Source organism: Protopterus annectens, chromosome 7.part1 (genome assembly GCF_019279795.1).
Source record: "Protopterus annectens isolate FY-2018-M chromosome 7.part1, PAN1.0, whole genome shotgun sequence".
NCBI lineage: Eukaryota > Metazoa > Chordata > Ceratodontiformes > Protopteridae > Protopterus > Protopterus annectens.
In genome coordinates, this window is record NC_056740.1 from 302305831 (window position 1) to 302328643 (window position 22813).

Genomic DNA, 22813 nt, shown 5'->3' on the forward strand with positions numbered 1-22813 from the left:
CAGTGTCCCTAAAAACTTATAAGGTAGCTGGACTAGCTCCAGAGTGTAATGCGCATCATCCCAGTAACAGGGAAAATCAGAGTGCTTCACCATTGGGAAAAAAAAAAAAAGTATATATTTCAGCAGCCCTGACCTTCAAGGCCATAAACTGTCAGATCAACATTCTTAAGTATCAGGAGTATATCGTCAAACAACCACAGTATAATTATGGAGGAATGAAGGCTAAAACCCTGAAGGCAGCTCTGGTCAGCCAAGTCCAGTCTAGGCTACAGGTAAGAAAGCATGTTGTAAAATTTGCTTACAGTGCTGTAGATACCAGTGTGCAGGGCTGCTGTTCATCAGAAGACATTCTTGGCTGAGGGCTTGGTCCCTGCTTGAAGATGCAGTAATACGCTTGCTTGATGTCCCTTTGGCTTGGAATTTGCTCTTCAAAATCCCATCTTATAATGTATTCAAAAACGATAAAAGGAAAATAATGGAGCTGTTTAAACGTGTTTCACCTCTCTATTCCCAAATGCAATACAGATTACTCCCTTGGAAGCAGGGTAAAGGTAAGTAGCTAGAAGGTAGGAATGCCGCACAGAAGAAATGGCAGCAGGGGGACAAAGGGAGGTCTGGGAACAGCCAGGCCTCAACCCCCAGCAGGAAGCATCTGTCTGTACCAGCTTCCTCCTTCTTCACCCCTCAAAAAGCCTTTTACCCCATCGTCCTTCCCATCATTGTCCCAGGATAGGTGGCCTTTTGGCCTCAATTTACCATAATTGATCAAACATAACTACAGTCAAGTGGGTTTTACAGATCATCTCCAGAGGGTACAGGTTTAACTTTCTTGTCAGACCAGAAAGAAGACTTCCTTATATTCCAAAACAGGATTACCTAGCTGACCCTTTCTTGGAAGAAATTTCAGTACAAGAAACTTTAGAACCTGTTCCCTTTGGCCAGGGGTCCAAATTGTGCTGCTTAAGATTGTTCCTTCTCACAAGAAGTGATAAGCCCTGGAGTTCCATTCCAATTTCTTAACACCTAGAAAATTATCCAGCATCCATCTGCTTGTCCAGCAAAAAAATACTAATTTACACAACTATGTTTCCATTCCGTCATTATGATTTAGTGACCAAAAACTCCTCTCTGTCCACAAAACTATGAAATCTTCTGGACATGGTCTGTACTCATACCATGTTGATAAGGCCTGGAACTTCCTTACCTGTATTCATTAGGTTGATACCCTCCCTCCAGACCTTTAAAACATTCTGAAAGACTTCCTAGCCAAAATGTGTCTCTCTCTTGCTCAACCCCAGGATGTATTATATCCCTAAATATGAACAAGTACCTATTTATACTTTATGCCTCTTTACTCTCCTTTCTTCACTCACATCTATACTTTAATATGTTTCTCTGTCCTGACTTTTCTCTCACTTCTTGTTGCAGTTTCTGTTTGTATTATACTAACTTACCTTTAATTTATCTGTAAAGTGGTTACAGTTTCTCTAAATATTAAATCATTGTCATATAAGTTGTATCTATTCTTATGATGTTCTTCGTGTTTCACTGTTGCAGTCATTACATTTGGTTATCCTGCTGGCAGGTTGCCCTCAATCGGCCTGAATTCCAAAGTCCTGGGTCTTGCGTCGGTTGCTGTCACCTCTTCCCTGACGTCAGGTCGTCAGGGGTATAAAAGATGCAGCCGACGCCATTTTCTTCAGTCTTTATTGCTGCGCGGTGCCCAGAGCAGAAGCAGTTCGCAAGTGCCGGTCGTCCGACTCCTGAGATTTTCATGTTTGAGTTTCAGATCCGAAGTCTTCATTAAAAGCTAAGTACCCCATTGGGGAAACCTTTTTCTTGCTCCAGACCGATGTCAGAAAAAGTTAATAACTGTATTTCTTGTGGGAAGCAAATACCTCATAAGGACTTTCATTCTTACTGTATTCCTTGCCTAGGCCCTGACCACAACGTTTCTAGTTGTCTGTTTTGTGCTAGAGTTAACCAACGCACTATTAAGCATTGGTACGATTTTGCATTAAGCTATTTTGGGCGAAGATTTAATTATACAATGTCGTTGGATAGCCATCCGACTACTGCAGTTCACAAAAAACGCAAAGAAAAAGAAAAAGTCAGGCAACCGTGGTCCAAAACCGACAACAAAGCTTCTCCTAAGCCAGTCGCCAGTTTGCCGGTTCTCAGTGAGTCGCTTTTGCAGCCCCTGACGCCCTCTACTTTAGAGTCGCAGGCCGCTACCGCTTCCCACGTGGAGTCAGCCAGGCCACTGGAAACTCAAGGTATTGGAGCCTCGGAGACTATTCCCTCAGATGGGTCCAGAGCTGCTGAGCAGGCATCGGCTTCTGAGGGTGTATTCAGACCTAAACAATTGTATATTAAACCAACGTCAGCTTCAAAGGCAAAGACTAAAGCACCTTTAAAGGCAAAGAAACAAGTTCACCAGCCACATGGACAGGCCTCAATGCCCAAAAAACAGATGCTCAAAATGGCCGAAGACTTAATTACCTTGATCAGGGGTTCCCATCCCCCTCCTGATAAGAGGCCTAGGCAAGAGACAGAATATGAATCTTCAGATCAGGTTTCCATTTCATCTGATTCCTCTTCTGATCAGGAATATTCTCTTCCCCCTATGAGGATTCTGATGCTGAAGAATCCATTGCTTCAGCTTCTCCTCCTGAGGACTACTCTTTTGGGGAAACCTTGCATACCATGAGGGACCACTTCCACTGGGAGAGCCAAGATTTTTCAGAATCTAAGAAGAGACTCAGAGACTTCCTTTTACTACCTCAACACAGGTTTCTAGCTATTCCACCTGTGTTAGACATTGTAGATGATGTGTTCTCAGAGTCTAGTCTGACCCGACTCCTTACCTCCAGCTCCAGTTAAGCCGGACAGATACTACAGGGTTCCTGACTCTCATAAATTCCTTTTCAAAAACCCTTCTGCAGACCCAGAAAATATTTCTTAGGGTCCCAAAGGGGTCAAGGCTTCCGCTGCAAAAAAACCCTACTGTCGAAAGATTTTACTCTTCTAACATATTCTGGAAGAATCACACCAAGTTCTTGTAAGCAAGTAAAACAGCTTTATTTTACAGTAAGCATGGAGACCTGCTACATGATAGTAGTATGCCAGCAGTCTGGCTACTTGTACTTTAAGTTCTCCTTATATAGACCCTCCTGCACGTACATACACGTAGCACAGAGGATTTTCATTAAAAATGATAGTTTGATTACTTGTTTTTACCAGCCAGTACCACAGTTATTCTTGCACCATTAACTTTCTTATCAGCAGTTTAAGATTAACTTCTGCATTCCTCAGTGATCAACATTTTCCAGAACATTTCAGTTTGCACACACTGAACATTTTTCTGCTTAACCCTTTAAATACAGAATACAAAATATGTTGACTTCAGTATTTTTCCACATTTCCCCCTTACAACATTTTGTATACTGTTTATTTTACACAATCTCAGATACGTTGTATACCTTCTCATAATCAGAGAAATATGCTTTTGTAGCATTGGCAGAGATAACCTTCGATATTATCATTTTGATACATGGTATGCAACAGCAGCCAAGCAGCAAAAATATGATTGCACCAACACATACAGCAATTAAAATGTTCATCAACACAGAACCCCAGTTTCCAAACAGATTTTGGAAAAAGTCAGTCAAGGGGTTTGGACCAGGTTTAGTCAGTTCAGAAACTTGTTGAATTATTTCAAGATGGCTCTGAATCGCGTGCTCGTTATCAGGAATGAACGAGCAGCACACCTCGTGTATCAGAGCGCAAGTACCTCCTTTCGCCGCTAGGGTGAAATCGAGCGCCATACGGTTCTGCAACACTACTGTTCTCATCGCCGTTAATTCGTCCGTCACCAATTCTAGCGCTGAAAATGTCGCATTACTCAGAGTCTCTAACAGTTTTGACAGTTTTCTCAGTTCCCAGATGGATTTTACTGTCCCATATGCTGGCAAAATACCAGCCCAAGCAATTACATCATCGCCTAGGTCCATATGTGAGAGTCCTTTGCTGCTGACATGTGCCAAGTCATGGTGATAAATCCATGACGCATCAATGTTACCTACGGGATTAATAGGTTTATTAAGAGAACGTGCATTTTGTATTTTACCTTGAGGCAATGCATTTGCGTGTCTGATAGCTGGTATCAGATATCCCAAAAAACAACTTCCTGACCAGCCATATGGTAACCATTTATATGCTTTCCTACCACAAATAAAATAACAATCATTTGTTTTGATGGTAATATTGGTTGCAAATTCATAACTCCCATTTGGCTTTAGCCCCTTAAATAACAGGCCATATACATACAGCATTTTTCAACAAAACTAGTATCATTTACATTGATGTCTTTTTATAGCTCCAAACTTGGTCTCACACTGCCCTTCTAGGGTACAATTATGAACTATTGTCAAATTACATTGGCTCAGCCCCACCTTAACTTTCCCAATCTTTTGAAAACACACTGTTCCATTTTGAAGCCCCAGAAGAGGCAGCGCCACCTTGTCTCTCAGTGGTACTTCTGTGGTTTCAAACAACAAACTATTCCAAGTATCATTTATTCCCAGAGGGGCTGTCCCTAACATTAAGCCACTATGTACAGTAGGTATTGCAGTACATACCCAACAATTTGAGACATTTATTGAGGATGCATATGCATATTTAATCGCTTGATATGTATTAAAGTTTGGATGCCAGCTGGTGTGTTTGTCTCTTTTGAATGGCTAGCTTCATTAAAAGACAGAAATGTCCAAAACAGAAATATTACAATCACAATAGTTATAAACAATAAAACATTGCAATAGAACCATTTTCTCTTATTCTCATTATTGTCCTTCATGATTGCTGCTGTCTGTTTGTTCCTCAGGGGAACTCAAGTCTTTATTTAACTGAAAATGTCTTACGATTTTGCAGTGCGTTAGGTGGATCCATGAGGACCTTTCTTTAATCCGAACTGCTGTTGGAGTTGCGATTAGCACCTGGTAGGGGCCCTCCCATTTGGGGGATGCCCAATTCTTGCGTTTTATTATTTTGATCCAGACCCACTTGCCGGGTCTGATTTCCGTGATCTTGTCGTCTCTTGAACCTGAAAAACAATCATTCGTTAAACAGCTGTTAGTATTGGTCAGCATTTTCCTCATGTACTCAGCTATCTCCTCACCCCCCTCACATTCCGCAGGCAACAAGTTTTGCCACTGCGGGACGTAATAAGGTCTCCCATACAACAACTCAAATGGGGTGACTCCTTTTGAGGTGGGAGTTGTCCGCATGGAAAGGAGGGCTAGAGATAGACAGGTAATCCAAGACTGATGTGTCTCGGCCATGAGTTTTCTCAACTTGCCTTTTAGAATGCCGTTATGGCGTTCCACCAACCCTGCTGACTGTGGGTGGTAGGCACAATGGTGTTTCAATTCAATTTGGAAAACTGTAGACAGTTTCTGAATGATCTGATTGACAAAATGCGTGCCGTTGTCAGAGTAGATGCGTGTAGGAAGTCCAAAGTGCGGGACGATGTGATTGACCAAAATTTTAGCCACTGATTGAGCATCCGGATGTGTCACCGGAAAAGCCTCAACCCACTTAGTAAATGCATCTACTATTACTAACACAAACTTCTTTAGTTGTGCCGGGTCAATTCGATGAAGTCCATACATATTGTATGAAAAGGATAGGGGGGTGTTGGAAATGATGCGAGCAACTCTGACCCTCCCCGTGGTATTTAGCACATACTATGCAGGATAGACAAAAACGTTTTGCATATGCAATGAAACCCTTGGTCCAAAAGGTAAGGTGGATAATTCTAACCATAGCTGCAGGGCCCAGATGGGAAGGGCCATGCACGACTATTGCTGCATACCTAAAAAGATTAGTAGGCAAAACATATTTATTATCCGGTCCCACATAGATTCCTTTGTTCTGTCTAACACCATACCTAGTCCAGCGTTGTTTTTCCTGTACTGTGCTAAGTTCCTGCATGACTTGTAAGGTTTGCAAATCAAACTTATCTGTTTGTTGTAATTCTGTAGGTGTGGTTTCAAGTGAAAAGGTACTGGACATAGCTGCCTCTTTGGCTGCTTTGTCTGCTAGGGCATTACCAAGTGATACCAGGTCCTTAGCACGGGTATGAGCAGCGCATTTACAGATGGCCAAACCCGTGGCCGTTGGACGGCTTGTAGTAATTCAAGGATTAGTTCTTTGTGCATGATGTCTTTCCCCGAGGTTGTAACCATCCCCCTATTTTTCCATTGCTGAGCAAACACATGTACCGTAGAGAAGGCTTATTGACTGTCCGTATAGATAGTGACATTGCTGTGAGACATGCCCTTGTCACAGCAATTAGTTCCGCTGCTTGAGCGGATAAGTTCCCAGGGAGTGGTCTTGCCTCTATTATCCGAGTTGCAGTAGTAACTGCATACCCTACCTGCGTGGTGCCTGTTTCTGTTTTGTGTGCTGACCCATCTACAAACAGTGTCCAGTCCGCATGTAGTAAGGGTTGATCTTTAAGATCCGGTCTTGGTAGAACTTTAGAATGTATGAGATCTAAGCATACATGCGGGATACCGTCTTCAGCAACAGGTAGCAATGTCGCTGGATTTAAGGTAGTGCATCTCTCAATTGTCATGTGTGGCTGTGATAACAGCGTAGTCATACAAGATAAATGTCTGCTAGGTGACAGAAATGTTAACTTGTCCTGCAGAAGGATGACTGCTACAGAGTGCGGGACTTTTAACGTAAGATCATGGAACAATACCAACGTGGCAGACGCTTGTACCGCCAGAGCGGCTGCAATTACTGCTTGCACACAGTGTGGTAATGCTCGTGCTACTGAGTCTAATTTGCTAGAGTAAAATGCCAATGGTCTTAACTTATCTCCATACATTTGCATTAAAACAGATGTCATAAATCCCTGCTTGCAATCTACAGTCTGTATAAAGGTCTTACTGTAATCTGGAAACCCCAATGTCGCTGACCCAGCTATCAGTTGCTTGATCCTAGTGAATGCCTGTACTGCCTTGTCTGTCCAGTGCAGCAAATCTTTTGCCGCCATCGGTATTGCAAAAATTAAGTCTGATAGCGGGTGCACTTCTTCGGCGTAGTTGGGAATCCAACTATGACAGAAGTTCGTAATGCCTACAAAGGACATCACTTCTTTCTTTGTAGTTGGCATGGGGGCTTGTAAAATAGCATTCTTTCTGCTGTCATCTAATCGCCTGCTCTTCCCAGAGATAGTATAACCCAGGTAACGTACTTCTAATTTACAAAATTGTAACTTAGACTTATTTAGCTTATGTCCTTCGTGTGCCAGAAAGTGTAGTAGTCGAATAGTCTCGGACTTACAGAGTTCTTCCGTAGTCGCGGCCAGGAGGATATCATCCACGACAGCAGTAGGTGGCACCCTTGGGCTGGTTGGAACTGAGCCAAATTGGTGGACATCTCTTGTGAGAAGATGGTCGGACTTTCGCAGTATCCCTGCGGTAACCTGGTATAGGTATAACGCTTGCCCATAAACGTAAATGCAAACCAAAATCTACTATCTTCCTGCAAGGGAATAGAGAAAAAGGCATTACTGATGTCAATTACAGAAAAGTAGTTATCCGTTGGAAGGATATCGTTCAGCAGAATAGACGGATCCGGGACTATGGGGGCCCGAGGTACCACCGCGGCATTTATTGCCTGTAAGTCTTGAACCATCCTCCATGTCCCATCCGTTTTTTTTACTGGAAATAAGGGCGATTACGGTGAATCTGTGCACAGAATTAATACTCCAGCTTTCAAAAGTGCTGTGATTACCGGTAAAATGCCCTCCTCTGCCTTTCTGCTCAAGGGATACTGCCGTTTATGAGGTCTAAATTCTGACTTGGGTGTAATCTTTACCTGTCCTGCCGTTCTAATCAGTCCGATATCGTGCTGACCCTGCGACCATAATGAGTTTGGAATCGTCTGCAATTGAGATTCTTCCATGGGGGTAAGGAGACATAGTCATAATGTCCCAGGGGATTGTATCGGTTCGTCTTCCCAGAGGTGCACGGTCGGTCTGGCTTGTGTAACCCAGTTAAGTTTTTGAACCTGAACGCCCTTACCTGCCAACTGTTCTGGTGTCCATCCTACCCATTCAGTTATTTTCTTACCCACGAGGTACCATGACATTCCTTCACCCTCCGTGACTGAAATATGTGTGGTTAATTCATTCTTATACAGCAGCTGCATATCCCTTGTAAGGCTACATGTGACTGCAGAATTACCTAGTGTGTCCCAAAAAAGGCTATGCAATACTAGTTTGGTGACTTTAAAACTAAGAAATTTATTTTCGTATTCTAAATCAGGTCCAGCACATCTTCTGTAATACATTGTGCAATGTAATGGATCTGACACCTTCGGATTTGTTATGCCGTATTTGCTTAATGCCAAATTTGTAAGAGCCGTCACTACACTCTGGGGGCCTGTCTCTATCAAATCATTACTATACCAGTAATGTAGATCTCCCTGCCCCTCTAATAGCATTGCACTATTCGGTTCAATTCTCCTTGCCACCATCCCAGTGGAGGTTGGGACGGCTGCTATGCCGAACACTTGCATTAAATCTCTTCCTAGTAAATGTACTGGGCAGATTTTTGAAATTATTACTCGGAACCATATGGTTTGGTTCGTCTCTGGGTCGGTAAACCACAGAGGTTTGGACAATGGCTCTTTGTAAATATGACCATTTGCTGCTTTTACAAGCACATATTCATCCGAGGTAACATCGGATGATATGGCAGTACTTCTGACTAACGTTCGTGAAGCCCCTGAGTCACAAAGAAATTCTATGTCTCGGCCCTCAACTTGCAATGTGATCACTGGTTGGGATTCCAATTGCATAGTTGATGCTAGTGCTGTTAGATTTACCATTTGATATTTCTCATTTTCTGCCATTTCCTGTCCCCACCCATCGTCTTCACTTGTACCTACTTCCCCATTCTCACTTTCTTCTTTTTCCTCATACCCTCCATCTACATCTTTTTGACCGTCATATAGTCATGCGGTACTACCGGAAGCAACCATCGGTTTCTCCGGTCCTCTGCAATCTCTGGCGAAATGTCCTTTCTTACCGCACTTAAAACACTCCCCCCTCCTTTGCCTACCCTCGAAATCCTCAGAATGACTTATGCCTCCCCGTCCTCGTCCTCTTCCCCTGCCACGCCCTCTTCCGCGATTTGTGGAACCTTGAACTAACATTAAAGTTCCATCTTCACTAACTGTAAAAGTCTGGGCTTTTTTATCTTTTTTTTCCTTCAGGTATTTCTCAGCATGTCTAGCATAATCCATAAGGGGCTGTAGACGCGCTGTCCTGTGTGTGATCATATGCTTTTGTATAAAGTTACCAATGGCTGTCTTGCAGCCCTTTAGGAATGCATTTTTCAGTTGCTGTTCATAGGGCGAGTCATTTTCCTGATTTTCTGCCATAATCAACCCACTATGAGCATCAAAACATTTTGTGAGACGATGTAGATAATTGTCTACGGTTTCGTCATCTGATTGAACGCATTGATTAATGCAAGTCCAATCTGCTTTGGGCTTCCAATGTTCTTCTATTTTATCTAGGAGAGTCTTTATTCTGGTTCTACACACTTCGGAGTTAAACGGCAAGGCTCCCCTTCCTCTGGTAGCAGGGGGTCCCAAGTTCCGCAAATAAGGTGCCAATCAGGTCCTAGGATTTGCCTTATTACTTGTTCAAATTCTACAGCGTTTAATCTATAACTCATTCTCATGCCCCTCGTCTGTACGGAATTTACGATATCTACTTTTGGATGGGGAATCCCTCTACGCTTTTAGGATGTCATCACGGGTCCACGGTCGGTAGACCAATATGGTAGGACCCTCGCCTTCTCGCCTGCTTGAGGATTTGCCACTTCTATCAGTGGGTATTCCTCTCCTTCCTGATCTACCTTTTCCTTAATTTTCCAGTGCCCTTCTCTCCTACTACTTCCGCTGCGTAAGTCAAGAGTGTTGGCAGGCTCTCTCTGTAATATAATACTTGGCGTGGGGCCGCCACCCACCGAAGCCTGGTATTGCGGTGGGTCCTGGTCGGGGGGCACCTCAATAACCTGTGCAGGGTCTGGATACTGGATGGGAGGGGCCGAGGGATTCTGGTGACTACGACTGACTATGGAAGTTTCATTATCTTCCTTTTGAACAAAGTACACATCTTTTTCACTTGAATTACCACACCCTTTTTTCAAATTTTGTTCCCTATGTCTTTTATTTGCTTCCTCCAGCCATTTTTGTGCCTGGGGAAACCCCACCTTCTTTTGATTCCTTGTCTTATTTCCTGCCTGTTTGCACAGTAATCTTACTAGATTTTGACATTCTGACTTATTTAAACATCCACTAAACTCCACTAAACCCATGATCTTTTTTCCATTTATCTAAATACTTTACATTCTTTGGGTGTAAATCAAACATAAACTTTTCATCTTCAGTTTTGTCGTCGCCTTTGGCGCAACTGGTTCCTGTTCCCATTTCTCTTACGAGAAACTATTCCTGTTCCTGAGATCTCTTGAATATGGAATCTATTCACATATACTCCTTATACTTTGAGAAAATTAAATTTCTCCCTTGACTAGTCCCTTAAAATTTAGACAAAAATTCCAATCAGAAACAACAAAATATCGTTTTGCTTACCTTTGTGATTCCTCCGCCCTGTTTCGCTGCCACCTCACGGATTGAATCTGGAAAGAGTGACTGGCCTCTAATTTCGACCTGTTTCAGTCGGAGGTCTTTCGTTCGAGGAGAGCCTGATCTCTCTCCACCTGCGCAGGTTTTCAGCCTCTCTTTGTTCGATTCGCGTGCAGGGCCCCGTTAGCCAGTTATGTCGAAAGATTTTACTCTTCTAACATATTCTGGAAGAATCACACCAAGTTCTTGTAAGCAAGTAAAACAGCTTTATTTTACATGCATGGAGACCTGCTACATGATAGTAGTATGCCAGCAGTCTGGCTACTTGTACTTTAAGTTCTCCTTATATAGACCCTCCTGCACGTACATACACGTAGCACAGAGGATTTTCATTAAAATTGATAGTTTGATTACTTGTTTTTACCAGCCAGTACCACAGTTATTCTTGCACCATTAACTTTCTTATCAGCAGTTTAAGATTAACTTCTGCATTCCTCAGTGATCAACATTTTCCAGAACATTTCAGTTTGCACGCAGTGAACATTTTTCTGCTTAACCCTTTAAATACAGAATACAAAATATGTTGACTTCAGTATTTTTCCACACCTACCCCCTCTGACAGAGATTCTAGGGCACTGGATAGATGGGGAAAAAGATTTACACATCTGCTACCTTGGCTATAAGGGCCTTAAATTGTCAGTTTCATATGCTTAAATATCAGCAATATATCATGACACTGCTTAAACAGAAAATTATGGTAAATTCTGAATGTGCAGAAAACAAAGAAATGCAGGATTTATTGCATGCAGCTGAACAAGTTGGAAAGCATACTTTGCAATGTGGTTTTGATTCTCTGGAGGCCTCCTGCAGGGCCGCTGTTACGGGTTCTGTCATTAGGAGGCATGCTTGGTTAAAGGAACAAAATCTGCCTGATTATATCAAAGCAAAATTATTAGATGCTCCATTAGAGCATGATACCTTGTTTGGTGTTAAGGCAGAAGAGGTGTTAAAGAAAATGGAGGACAAAGCTAAATCTATGCAAACGGAAGGATTTCTTACAGGTACAGCCTCCTAGGTTTAGCAGACACTGACCTACAAAGAATTGGTCCTTTCCAGTGTCAGACAAACCTCAAAGGGGCAGATACAGACTCCCTAGAGGCAGATCCCAGCCCTAAGGTTCGTACAGGTCTAAGCAGTGGGGTGCTTCTACCTCCAAAAGTGGAGAAGACAAATCACAACCATACAGGAGACGGTCCCAATGACTTCCCCCTGCCTGCACCAAGCATTTATCTTCTGGCAGCACCCTTAGGGGGGGAAACTAGCACCTTTTTCTCAAAATTGGCACATTATAACCCAGGACAAATGGGTTCTAGACATAGTGTCTCAAGGCTACACGTTTCACTTCCATTCCCTGCCAAGGGCAAACGGTTGGCCAGACCTGCCAAAAAATCAATGGGCAAAGGCTCACAAACAAGTCGCAGCTCTCATGGAAATGGGGGCTATTCAACAAGTGCCACTGCAAGAACAGGGGAAAAGGATTTTACTCAAGACTTTTCTTGGTACCCAGAAAGGACAGAACATGGAGACCAATACTGGACCTATCTATTCTAAACACTTTCCTGGATATACCAAAATTCAAGATGTTGACCTTGCAGCAGCTTCTGCCCATGCTGGACAGCAAGGCTTGGCTCGTGACTTTAGACCTAAAAGAGGCATACCTGCATGTCCCAATCAGACAATCATGCAGAAGATACCTGAGATTCAAGGCTGGCTCAAAGCATTACCAATTCTCTGCACTGCCCTTTGGCTTATCTACTGCGCCCAGGGTCTTTACAAAGTGCCTGGCACCAGTAATTGCTTTCTGCAGACAAAGAGGAATACAAATATATCCTTACTTGGACGACTGCCTCATACAAGCAGAGAACAAGGACATTCTACTACAGCATCTGACCTTTGTGAAAAGACTTCTAACATGCCTAGGGTACACAGTCAACAAAAAGAAATCAAAAATAGTACCCACTTAAGAGATAATATTGCTGGGTACAAGCTTAAATACAATTGTCCAGATGGCTTATCTCACGCCAGACAAACAAAGGCAACTGACTACCTACTTCAAGGAAATGGCAACAAAGGCCCAGTTATCTGCAAGAAAAATTCTGCAGGCTTTGGGCTTCATGGCATCCTGCATCCTACTAATTCCATATGCAAAACTGCATATGAGGAAACTTCAATGGTACCTAAAAAGTGTCTGGAAACAACATTGCCACAGCCTGGAAACAATGATTACTCTCATTCCCTGCCTGCAACAGGAGTTTCGATGGTGGGAAAAAGCTTGTCACCAAAACAAGGGACAACCATTCTCACTACCCCCAGCCAGGCAGAGCGTTACGATGGATGCATCAGATTATGCCTGGGGGGCCCACATGGCAGGAAGAGGCATTCAGGGCACATGGTCCGCAAACCAAATGCATCTACATATCAATCAAAAAGAGATGCTAGCTGTTCAAAATGCCCTGACAGCCTTCAAGGACCTAATTCATCCGAGACAACTACTGATAAAGACAGACAACACCATGGGTATGTGGTACATAAACAAGCAGGGGGGCACTCATTCTTACCCCCTTTGCAGACTAGCCATGGCTTTATGGGACACAGCATTGACGTACCAAGTTCATCTGCAGGCACAATTCCTGCCAGGAAAGGAAAATACTCTGGAAGACGAACTAAGCAGAAACCTCACAGATCCCCACGAGTGGCACCTGGATCCTCAAGTCTTCAGCATGATAACAAAGAAATGGGGACGCCCGGACATAGATCTATTTGCATCCCCTCACAACAATCAGCTAAAAAGATTCTGCACAAGGACTTATCACAGACAGGTTTGACGCTCCACTGCATGCTTATCAGTATATGCCTTTCCTCCACTGCCTCTCCAACCCAAGGTACTCCTAAAGGTCAGACAGGAGAAACCAAAAATGATTCTGATTGCCCCAGACTGGCCACGCCAGTACTGGTATCCAATCTTATGGAGCTGGTATCAATGCCCAGCCTGGACCTTATCTCAAATACCTCATCTACTGTCCCAACAAAACAATCAGATTCTGCACAGCCAATTCAGGACCCTAAACCTGGCAGCATGCAGGATAATGTAGCCATACAAAGCACACCTCTCAGTAAAGCTGTGATGGATGTCATTTTAGAAGCCAGAAGGCCTAGTACTAGAAAATCCTATGCTGGAAAATGGAAGAGATTTTGTGCTTGGAACCAAGCTCAAGGAACTGATACAGCTGTTCCAAATATTCCTCAGATTTTGCAATACTTAACTGAGATGCTGGACAAAGACCTATCTTTTTCATCAGTTAAAATCCATGCCTCTGCCATTTTGGCTCATTACAATACAGAGCCACCACTCTTTTCTCATCCTTTATTAAGGCAGTACCTCAGAGGAGCCAAAAATTTAAGACCTCCAATGAGAACACCAATACCTGCATGGGACCTCAATTATGTCTAAAACTAACCTTACCTCCTTTTGAGCCAGCTGCTACTGCGGATATAAAGTTTTTATCTTGGAAAACAGCTCTGCTCCTAGCAATAACTTCAGCAAGGCGAGTGTCAGAGCTACAGGCTCTCATGGCTGTGGAACCCTTTATCATTTTTTATCCAGACAGGGTCTCACTGAGGACAAACCCTACATTTCTGCCTAAGGTGGTATCCAGTGTAGCCCTTAACCAAACTATTCATTTGCCAACTTCTTATCCAAATCCGCAGAACAAGGGGGAGAAAATTCTGCATTCTTTGGATGTACACAGACAAATTAGATTCTACTTGGACAAAACTAAAGTTTTCAGACAGAACAATTACTAGTGGCATATGCCTCAGGATCACAAGGAAGGGCCATCTCCAAGCAGACTGTTTCAAAGTGGATAGGTCACTGCATTCATTTCTGCTACTCACAGCATGGCAAACCAGTGCCTAAGGGCATTAGGCCACATTCAACCAGAGCTGCAGCCACTTCTGCAGCCTTTCTCAGGGGAGTACCAACCAAAGACATTTTAGAGGCTGCTACTTGGAGTTCAGTGCATACCTTCACAAAACACTACAATCTGCCACTTTACTGTAAATCCAGGGCAGGCTTTGCCACTGCAGTTCTGCAGGGCCTCATAGCCGCTCCTAATGCTGTTTAGCTCCAGCCCCCCAACCATAGCTTTGGGACTCGACCCAAATGTAATGACTGCAACAGTGAAACACGAAGAACATAGTACAGTTGTGTAAACTTACCATAAATTAAAGTAATCCAAGCAAAGCAGGCAATCTGTTTCCAGTCGAAAATCCTTTATTAAGTGCACAGACTCCAAAAATATATGTAAATATATACATATAAACGTTGCATGTAAAAAAATCAATTGTAAAAATCATATTCTATTTTCATAACCTATTGTTAACAAAGATCGCTTTCATCGTTCTCTAGACTTCTTCAGGTCTGTGTACAAGAGCCCTAAAAACTGTCTATAAAAATATTATTGTAGAACACATAATCACACAAAAACATACTCGGAGGCTCTAAATAAAGATCTGCCTAAGCAGCAGAGACCTCCAAAGCAGACACCCAAGCAACCGCTACCCCAAAACAAAACACGTGCAACACATATCTCACAAAGCCAGTGTGCCGAACAGTCACAGCCCTTAAGACTAAACAACACACCTGATACACTTGTAATAGGTGACTCTATTGTCAGGCACACTGACGTCCCGCTCACCAGGCTGAACAAGGAGAGGGTCACGGTGAGCAGCCTGTCGGTCGCTAGGATCCGCCACATAACACAAGCACTCAGGTCACTCCAAGGCAAGTACAAATATGACTCAGTCATTGTCCATGCTGGTGTGAATGACCTCAGACGTACCTCCCTGGACTACATGAAAAGAGACATAAAGGAACTCTCTGAGCATGTAGCCCAGGCCGGTATGACCCTGACCTTGAGTAGCATCTTACCCTCACCAAGAATGATGCCACAATATGAAGACAAGATGATCAATTTCAACAATTGGCTTAAGTACTGGTGTCATTCAAAGGGGATCCAATGCCTGTCAGCTTGGGATGATATGCTCGACAAGCCACAATGCTTCGCTAGGGACGGCTTACACCTGTCACCCCTGGGCTTTCGGATATTGGCAAAGGCTCTTGCTACCCCCATAGTGCCTTTTTTAGGCAAGGCTCAAAAGACAAACCCACCTCCATAGGTATCACAAGGGATAAGAAACTAAGAGTAATGCTACTCAACGCCAGAAGTCTAAACCTCAAGATGCATGCACTCGAAACTCTCCTTAGCATGGAGAACATCGATATCTGTGCAGTAACAGAAACCTGGTTCAGGTCTCCCGAGAGCACCCCAGCACTACCAGGTTATACCTCATACCATGCTTTTCGGCACCAAAACTTGGACCGAACCACAAAAGGAGGGGGAGTATCGATATTCATCAAAGATACCCACACCTCCAGGTTGGTGGCAAAGCACGAAGCATCAGAGACTATCCATGTGCAACTAACAGTGGGTAAAACTGCCTTCCAGTTTATAGCCTGCTACAGACCACCCTCCCAAACCCAGGAACCCCACTCGGCCTTCCTGAGAACACTGGAAAATATGAAGGTCTCTCCAAACACCATTATATTGGGTGACTTCAACTACCCAAACATAGACTGGGAGCATTACTCTAGCTCCAACACCCTAGCCCAAAGGTTCCTAGAATTTATAAACTCAAATGCTATGGAACAACTTGTTACCACTCCCACAAGAGGGGAAAACATACTGGACCTGATCATCACCAACATGGGGACTCTATGCTCCAGACCAGAAGTGTATCCCTCACTGGTAAGATCAGACCATAAACTAATCTCACTGGATATTCACATCCCGACCCCACCCCCTGCCCAGAAAATCACAGTGAAAAATTTCTCTAAAGCAAATTTCACACTCCTCAAAACCGAGGTGGAATCCTTCAAAGCTCCCGGGCCTGTGGAAAATACGGCCCAGAGCGCAGAATCCTTTATAAACGCATTCTATGAACACCTTCAGGAATGCATGGATCATGCGATCCCAGATAAAACCAAGACCCAATCCTCCAAAGGTAGACGTCCTGTCTGGTGGACCCCAGCCATAAACAAACTATACAATAGAAGGAGGAAGCTACTAAATGATAGAGCAAAATCCCAAAAAGGGAAGGCATCACTGATCAGTATTAGCAAAAAACTACAGGCACTCATAAAATTGTCTAAGGCCAGCTTCGAGAGAAAAATTGCACAGGACACTAAGGATAATCACAAGGCTTTCTTTAGTTATATTAGGAACCTGGATGGTAATTGTTAGATATGCTCAGAATTAGTCCAAAATGACAAGAAATACACCAAACCCACAGACATTGCCAACATCCTAGCTGACAGGTTCAGCGCAAACTTCTCCCCCCTCCCCACCAAAAGGGCAAATATCTATCCCAGCAGAGTGCTGCCCCTGACATCTCAGATGCTCAGGTAAGAGCCGCCCTCTCCAAAGCAAAAAACACAGCATCAATGGGACCAGACGGTGTCCCGGGCTGCGTCCTACATGAACTCCAAGAAGAGCTAAACCCAAACATAAAACTACTGTTCAATCTCAGCCTTACTACAGGATATGTGCCCAAAGAGTGGCGTACAGCAACAGTGGTCCCTCTCCATAAAGGTGGTGCCTCAACGGATCCTGGAAACTATCGCCCCATAAGCCTGACTAGCTTGGTCTGCAAAGCTGTGGAAAGGATCATCATGGACCTCATAAATAAAGATATTGGGGACCTACAGACACTGGATCCTACCCAGTTCGGCTTTGTTAAGGGCAGATCCTGCCTCTTAAACCTGGTTGATTTCTTTGAAACAGTCACCAAGGCCATTGACGAGGGGAAGGTGGTCCACACAGCCAACCTGGACCTTGCAAAAGCCTTCGATACAATACCTCACTCGGGCATTATAGATAAGCTCACCAGCTTAAATATAAACCCCTATGTTACTAGATGGATTGCAAACTGGCTCAAGGACAGAACCCACATGGTTAGAATTGCTGGAGCCATGTCAGACTCCAAACCAGTTACAAGTGGTGTCCCACAAGGCTCAGTCCTGGGACCTCTCTTGTTCGGTATATATTTCTCGGAGGTACAGGCCAACACGGAAGGACTGTGGCTGACCAAGTTCGCAGATGACTGCAAACTGGGCCATAATCGACTCCCCAGCCGACACAAGCATCCTCCAAAAGGGCCTCATAGAAACAGACAACTGGTGCCAGAGCCATGGCCTCAAGCTAAATGCCAAAAGTGTATAGTCATCCCCTTTGGCAAAAACAAAGTGCCCACAAATTACCACATAGGTGGCAATCCATTAAGTACAGAAGAAGTAATTAGGGACCTGGGGACCCAAGTTGATAGCAATCTCTCATTTGACAACCACGTGGCCAAAGTGGTTAGAAAAACATTTTATATAGCCCACCTAATCATGAAGGGATTCACATCTAGATCATCGTGCCTCCTTACTCATCCCTCATCAGGCCCATAATTGAGTACAATGCCCCTTTTGGGATGTACCTTACCAGACACCTGCAGCAACTGGAAAGACCCCAAAAGTACCTCACCAAGAGGATCAAAGGGCTCAAACAGATGCCATATGCTGCCCGGTTAAAGAAACTCCAGCTCTACTCAGTGGCATACCGCCTGCTCAGAGGCGATCTGTGCCTGACGTATAAAGCCATGTCCAACCTGGAATTAATGGACATGCTGCACCTCAGAAAATCCAAATCCCATCGAGCTACGCTGGCCGAGACTTGAACCTCAGCACTGAAATAAATAGGACATGCTGGAGGGACAGATTCATAACCCAGAGGCTCCTTTCACTCTGGAATAAAATCCCAGTCCAGGTTAGGCAGAGTCCCTCATTGACTGTCTTCAAGAGGAATCTTGATGAGTGGATGGGAGATAGTAGGTTTACCCCGGGTATCACTTCTGTGTCACTGTTAGACAGAGGCACAGTATACTAACCTCGAAAAAGGGCATAGCAAAATTAATTTAAAATGGGTGGCGAAAGCCAAACACATTCTGGCTAGGCTTATAAATGCCCTATCGCAGATAGCCTAGTATGAACCTATGAACCTAATTAGTATTGTTATTACCCATCATTTTGAATAAAGTGGAAAAAAGTATGATGGAAACAAAATATACACTTAAATTACAACTGATTTAAAATGGTATTTAAAACCATCTGGTAGAATAAAATTAGTCATGTAAACAATGTGGCGATTTTCTAACTTCCAGTACACCTTTAATTGAACAGTAGTAAAAGGGTAATAAATAATAAAGGATTTTCGACTGGAAACAGACTGCCTACCTTGCTTGGATTACTTTTGAATACTTAGTAATTCTGTACAATTATATATTTTTATTATTATTATTTATTTTTTTTACTTAAGACTAGGTTAAGTTTGCTACTTCTACTACTATTGTCTGATCTGATTAATATACATTGATTAACTAGAGATATGCGGACTGAAAATCTTCCACATAAAGAAGTTTCTTACACTGTTTTGTTTTTGGACCCACTATACTTGTTTAGTTGGTTGTTTGGAGACTTTGGGGATACCAAGGAGATTGCTTGATTTTTTTTGATTCCTAATGAAACTTACAACAAGGCACATGTATTGCTAAACATAACACAGGAAAAATGCCCTGTCTCATACCAAGTTCACACACACACAACATTAAAATGTGAACATGCAGAGATGCAGTTAGTAGTTTTACACTGTAGTCAAATGCATACATGCATCCTTGATTGCAGTGTCATGCCACAGTAAAATACACTCTCACTAACGTAAACTATCTCAAGTCCAGTTCTTTGTGGAGGAAGTCATCATGCACACACCACATGTTGGCTGTGCCTCTACACACCCTAGTTTTATGTAACAACTGAGAAATCACCACTGCCAGAGAAGAAAGACCATGGAGTCTCAGTAAACCCACTCACTGCCACAAGGAAATTCACAGAAGCTTAGTCTGCAGTCAGGAAAATGCATTGTTTGTAGTATGATTTATTTGGCATAATAAATTAAAACATACAGGTACCTTTCAAGAGCCTTACAGTACAATTTTTTTTCTAGAAGTCCTTACCTTGGCATACTAGATCACAGACATCTCAACAGTTCCTCTTCTGGAGGAACATTTGTATTTTCAGGCCTTGTCTACCCATGCACATAATGTACCAGTTTTTGTTAGCATGTCCCATGTCCCCCTATATTCAAGCTTGATTTACCCTTTCAAACAATTTTCTGAATTTTTCCTCATAACATGATTATTGAAACTGCCTAGTACACAGAAAGCCAGACTATTATATGACCACCATGCCAATGACACTAATAATAAGAAAGAGGACACATACCTTACAACTTTTTTTCTTGTGTTAAATTAAATGACCTTGTGTGGCAGAGTTTTGCAGTACAGTTCACCGAAGTGTACAGCTACTGTCCTTGATAATGTGCTTATATTTTTTCCATCATTTTTGTCAGTCAGTCTTTTAAACATGTATCTAAGTAGTATCCCACATTCCTACTAGAATTCGAAAGGTTATATGCTGTTTGGTATTTAGTTTATTCTAATTAGGTGTCCATATTTCTGGCTGGTATACCTACTTATCAAGAGTCGTTGTACCTGTTTTCAGTGTCTGCAGGTTGAGCGGTATGATCTACATACGTTTCAGATTTACCAGAGTTTTAGTCAGATGCATGCTATGCAGCACAGCAAAGTTTGTCCAAATTACCTTAGACACAGAAAACTGTTTTGTCATTTTACTCAGAACTCAGACACTACATTTGCAGTCCTTTGCAAGTCTCTTGGTAGCCCAAAATAAAAAAAAATTGGTCATTGTTGTTATATTTTGTTAGCTGGATAGAACAGCTGGATCCTAAGCTGATACAGTAGAGAGTCAGTTATCCAAACATCGATTATCTGAAATTTCAATTATTCGAACCAGCCTTCCAAAATTTTTAGGTAAGAGAAATCATAAAGTCTGAATATGTAAATATTATACATATTCGCGTGAGCATGTTTTTTGAGCTTGTAGCCAGCTCGTGTGTGAAAAATATTCTTTACTGCCCACTGGGATTGCTGAATGGTTGAAAAGTGTATTCCTGTGTGCAGAAAAATACAAAACTTTAGAAGTTTTTTATCCGGTTCAGTTATGTTTGATTATCCAAGCAGTTTTAATTATCTGAACTACCCTAGGTCCCAATTAGTTTGAATAATCAACTCTCTACTGTACTGTTATTTTTAGTGTACTGTACTGCTTTAAGTTATGTAATCAGAAGTTATAGCTAGCATGTAATTAGTCAGTGGGGAAGCTTTTACCTTGCTGGTGTCAGGTAAGACATCCATCTACCAGTGTTAGCATAATGTTTCTCCAGCTGCAGGACCTCAGTACTTGAAGACTAGTGGCGGCATTAGCCACTTTCTGTTTTATTGTTTACGTAGTACTGGTTAGTAATAGCACTTGATACAAGTTTTACAGTGGATGAAATGTTAACATCTGAGATTAGTATGTAGCAAAGTGCAGCTACATCCGTGTGTCAGTTCTTTGTGACAACTATGCTTTGCTACAGTGCATCTTCCTGAACTCTGTCATGAAGTGTGTTAATTTTTATTTCACTCAGTTGTCAGTGGAGCCATTTCTCAGGACCCCGACACTGCACATGGTTGCTCTCATGGCAGCTGTTACCCTGCTACTGGTGATTTACTAGTTGGCCGTGCAGACAAACTTAAGGCATCATCCACTTGTGGGCTTCGTAGGAGGGAGACATACTGCATTGTCAGTCACCTGCAGGTAAGGACTTTACTCATATTCAGTTCTTCGGTAACATTTCACTTTTTGGTAGATCTTATGGCATGGAGAAGTATTTTGCTTCTCTTTTTGAAAGGTATCTGATGTGTGGAGGACATTTAAAAATTGTCTTGTAACGTGGTGCAGAAAGAAGTATTTAACATTAGTTCAGGAATGGATTTGGTGTAATGCAAATACTTTGGGCAAGAAAGAAACAGAAGTATATGTAAAGAACTCTTCTTTTCTAGAGGAGGGTGGGATGTACATTTAGTGTCCTAAGATCCTTTGACAGAGTTTAAGTAGCTACACACATGCCATTTGAGAAAGAGGATGCAGCACCCACTCATGCCATTTGATAGAGAGGACGAAGGGCAGATATATGTAGTGAATATTCCCAAACTTAATATTGCTTTGGGAGGCCTGATCTTCTGTAGTGCCTCCCAAATGGAAAAAAAAAAACAGCTTAATCTGATGTTGTCCTCCTCATTCTTCCTCACAGATGGTTTACAGATCTGATCCTCGGATCTGACAGGTCTATATTACATAGACGAAAAATCAAAACCTTGAACGCTCGGATGAGGGAAAACGCAGGTAATGAAAATCAGTATTGTGGGGGGATGCGCCCCCCACTCCCCACAATATATTTCAACTCCGAGATCGCACTACAGTGAGGAAAGGACAAATTTTCTGATCTTCACTGTACCGTGATCTCACAATATCTATTTCAATTACCTGCGTTTTTGCTCATCAGAGCGTTTGAGATTTTGATTTTTCGTCGTTCTGATAGGAACCCAATCTGACTTGGCCGCATTTACACAGACTTGGATCTGAGTCTCGAGCTGTTCCCTCTGCTCATAATGCTGTACACGCTACCCAACCTCCTCAGATCTTGTTTGCCGCCAGCAATGATAGACGTGGTTTTCCACAGTCTCGAGTGGAGAGTGATGAGAGTGATTTTTTCAAACTTTTCAGCTAAGTTTTTCTTTCTTGGTTCTCTTTCTGCTCGTCCTCCCCTCCCTATAGTTTTTGCAGGCGTCAGGGTCAGCTTTCTTATTCTTCACTTCTTCTCTGCCGGCACTTTTTTCAAGCCTTGAATCTTTCTCTCTTTCCTTTCACTTTTGCTTAGTGCCTGTTAAAAAAAGAGTTTCCTTTGTTATTGTAGATGTTCTTCATGTTTCACTGTTGCAGTCATCACATTTGGGTTATCCCTGCCAGGGTAGCCCTCAGCCGGCCTGTGGAAAGCAAATACCACACAGAGACTTCCAC

General features: G+C 42.8%; 1 protein-coding gene across 1 annotated transcript in view; it reads left to right on the forward strand.

Annotated features, from left to right (window-relative positions):
• LAMB2 (laminin subunit beta 2) overlaps positions 1–22813 on the forward strand; it is a 3750789-nt gene that overhangs the window by 512599 nt on the left and 3215377 nt on the right. Inside the window, exon 2 of the mRNA XM_044078730.1 lies at positions 21381–21550. Within this exon, the coding sequence (XP_043934665.1) occupies positions 21381–21550 (170 nt within the window). The remainder of the gene's footprint in view (positions 1–21380; positions 21551–22813) is intronic.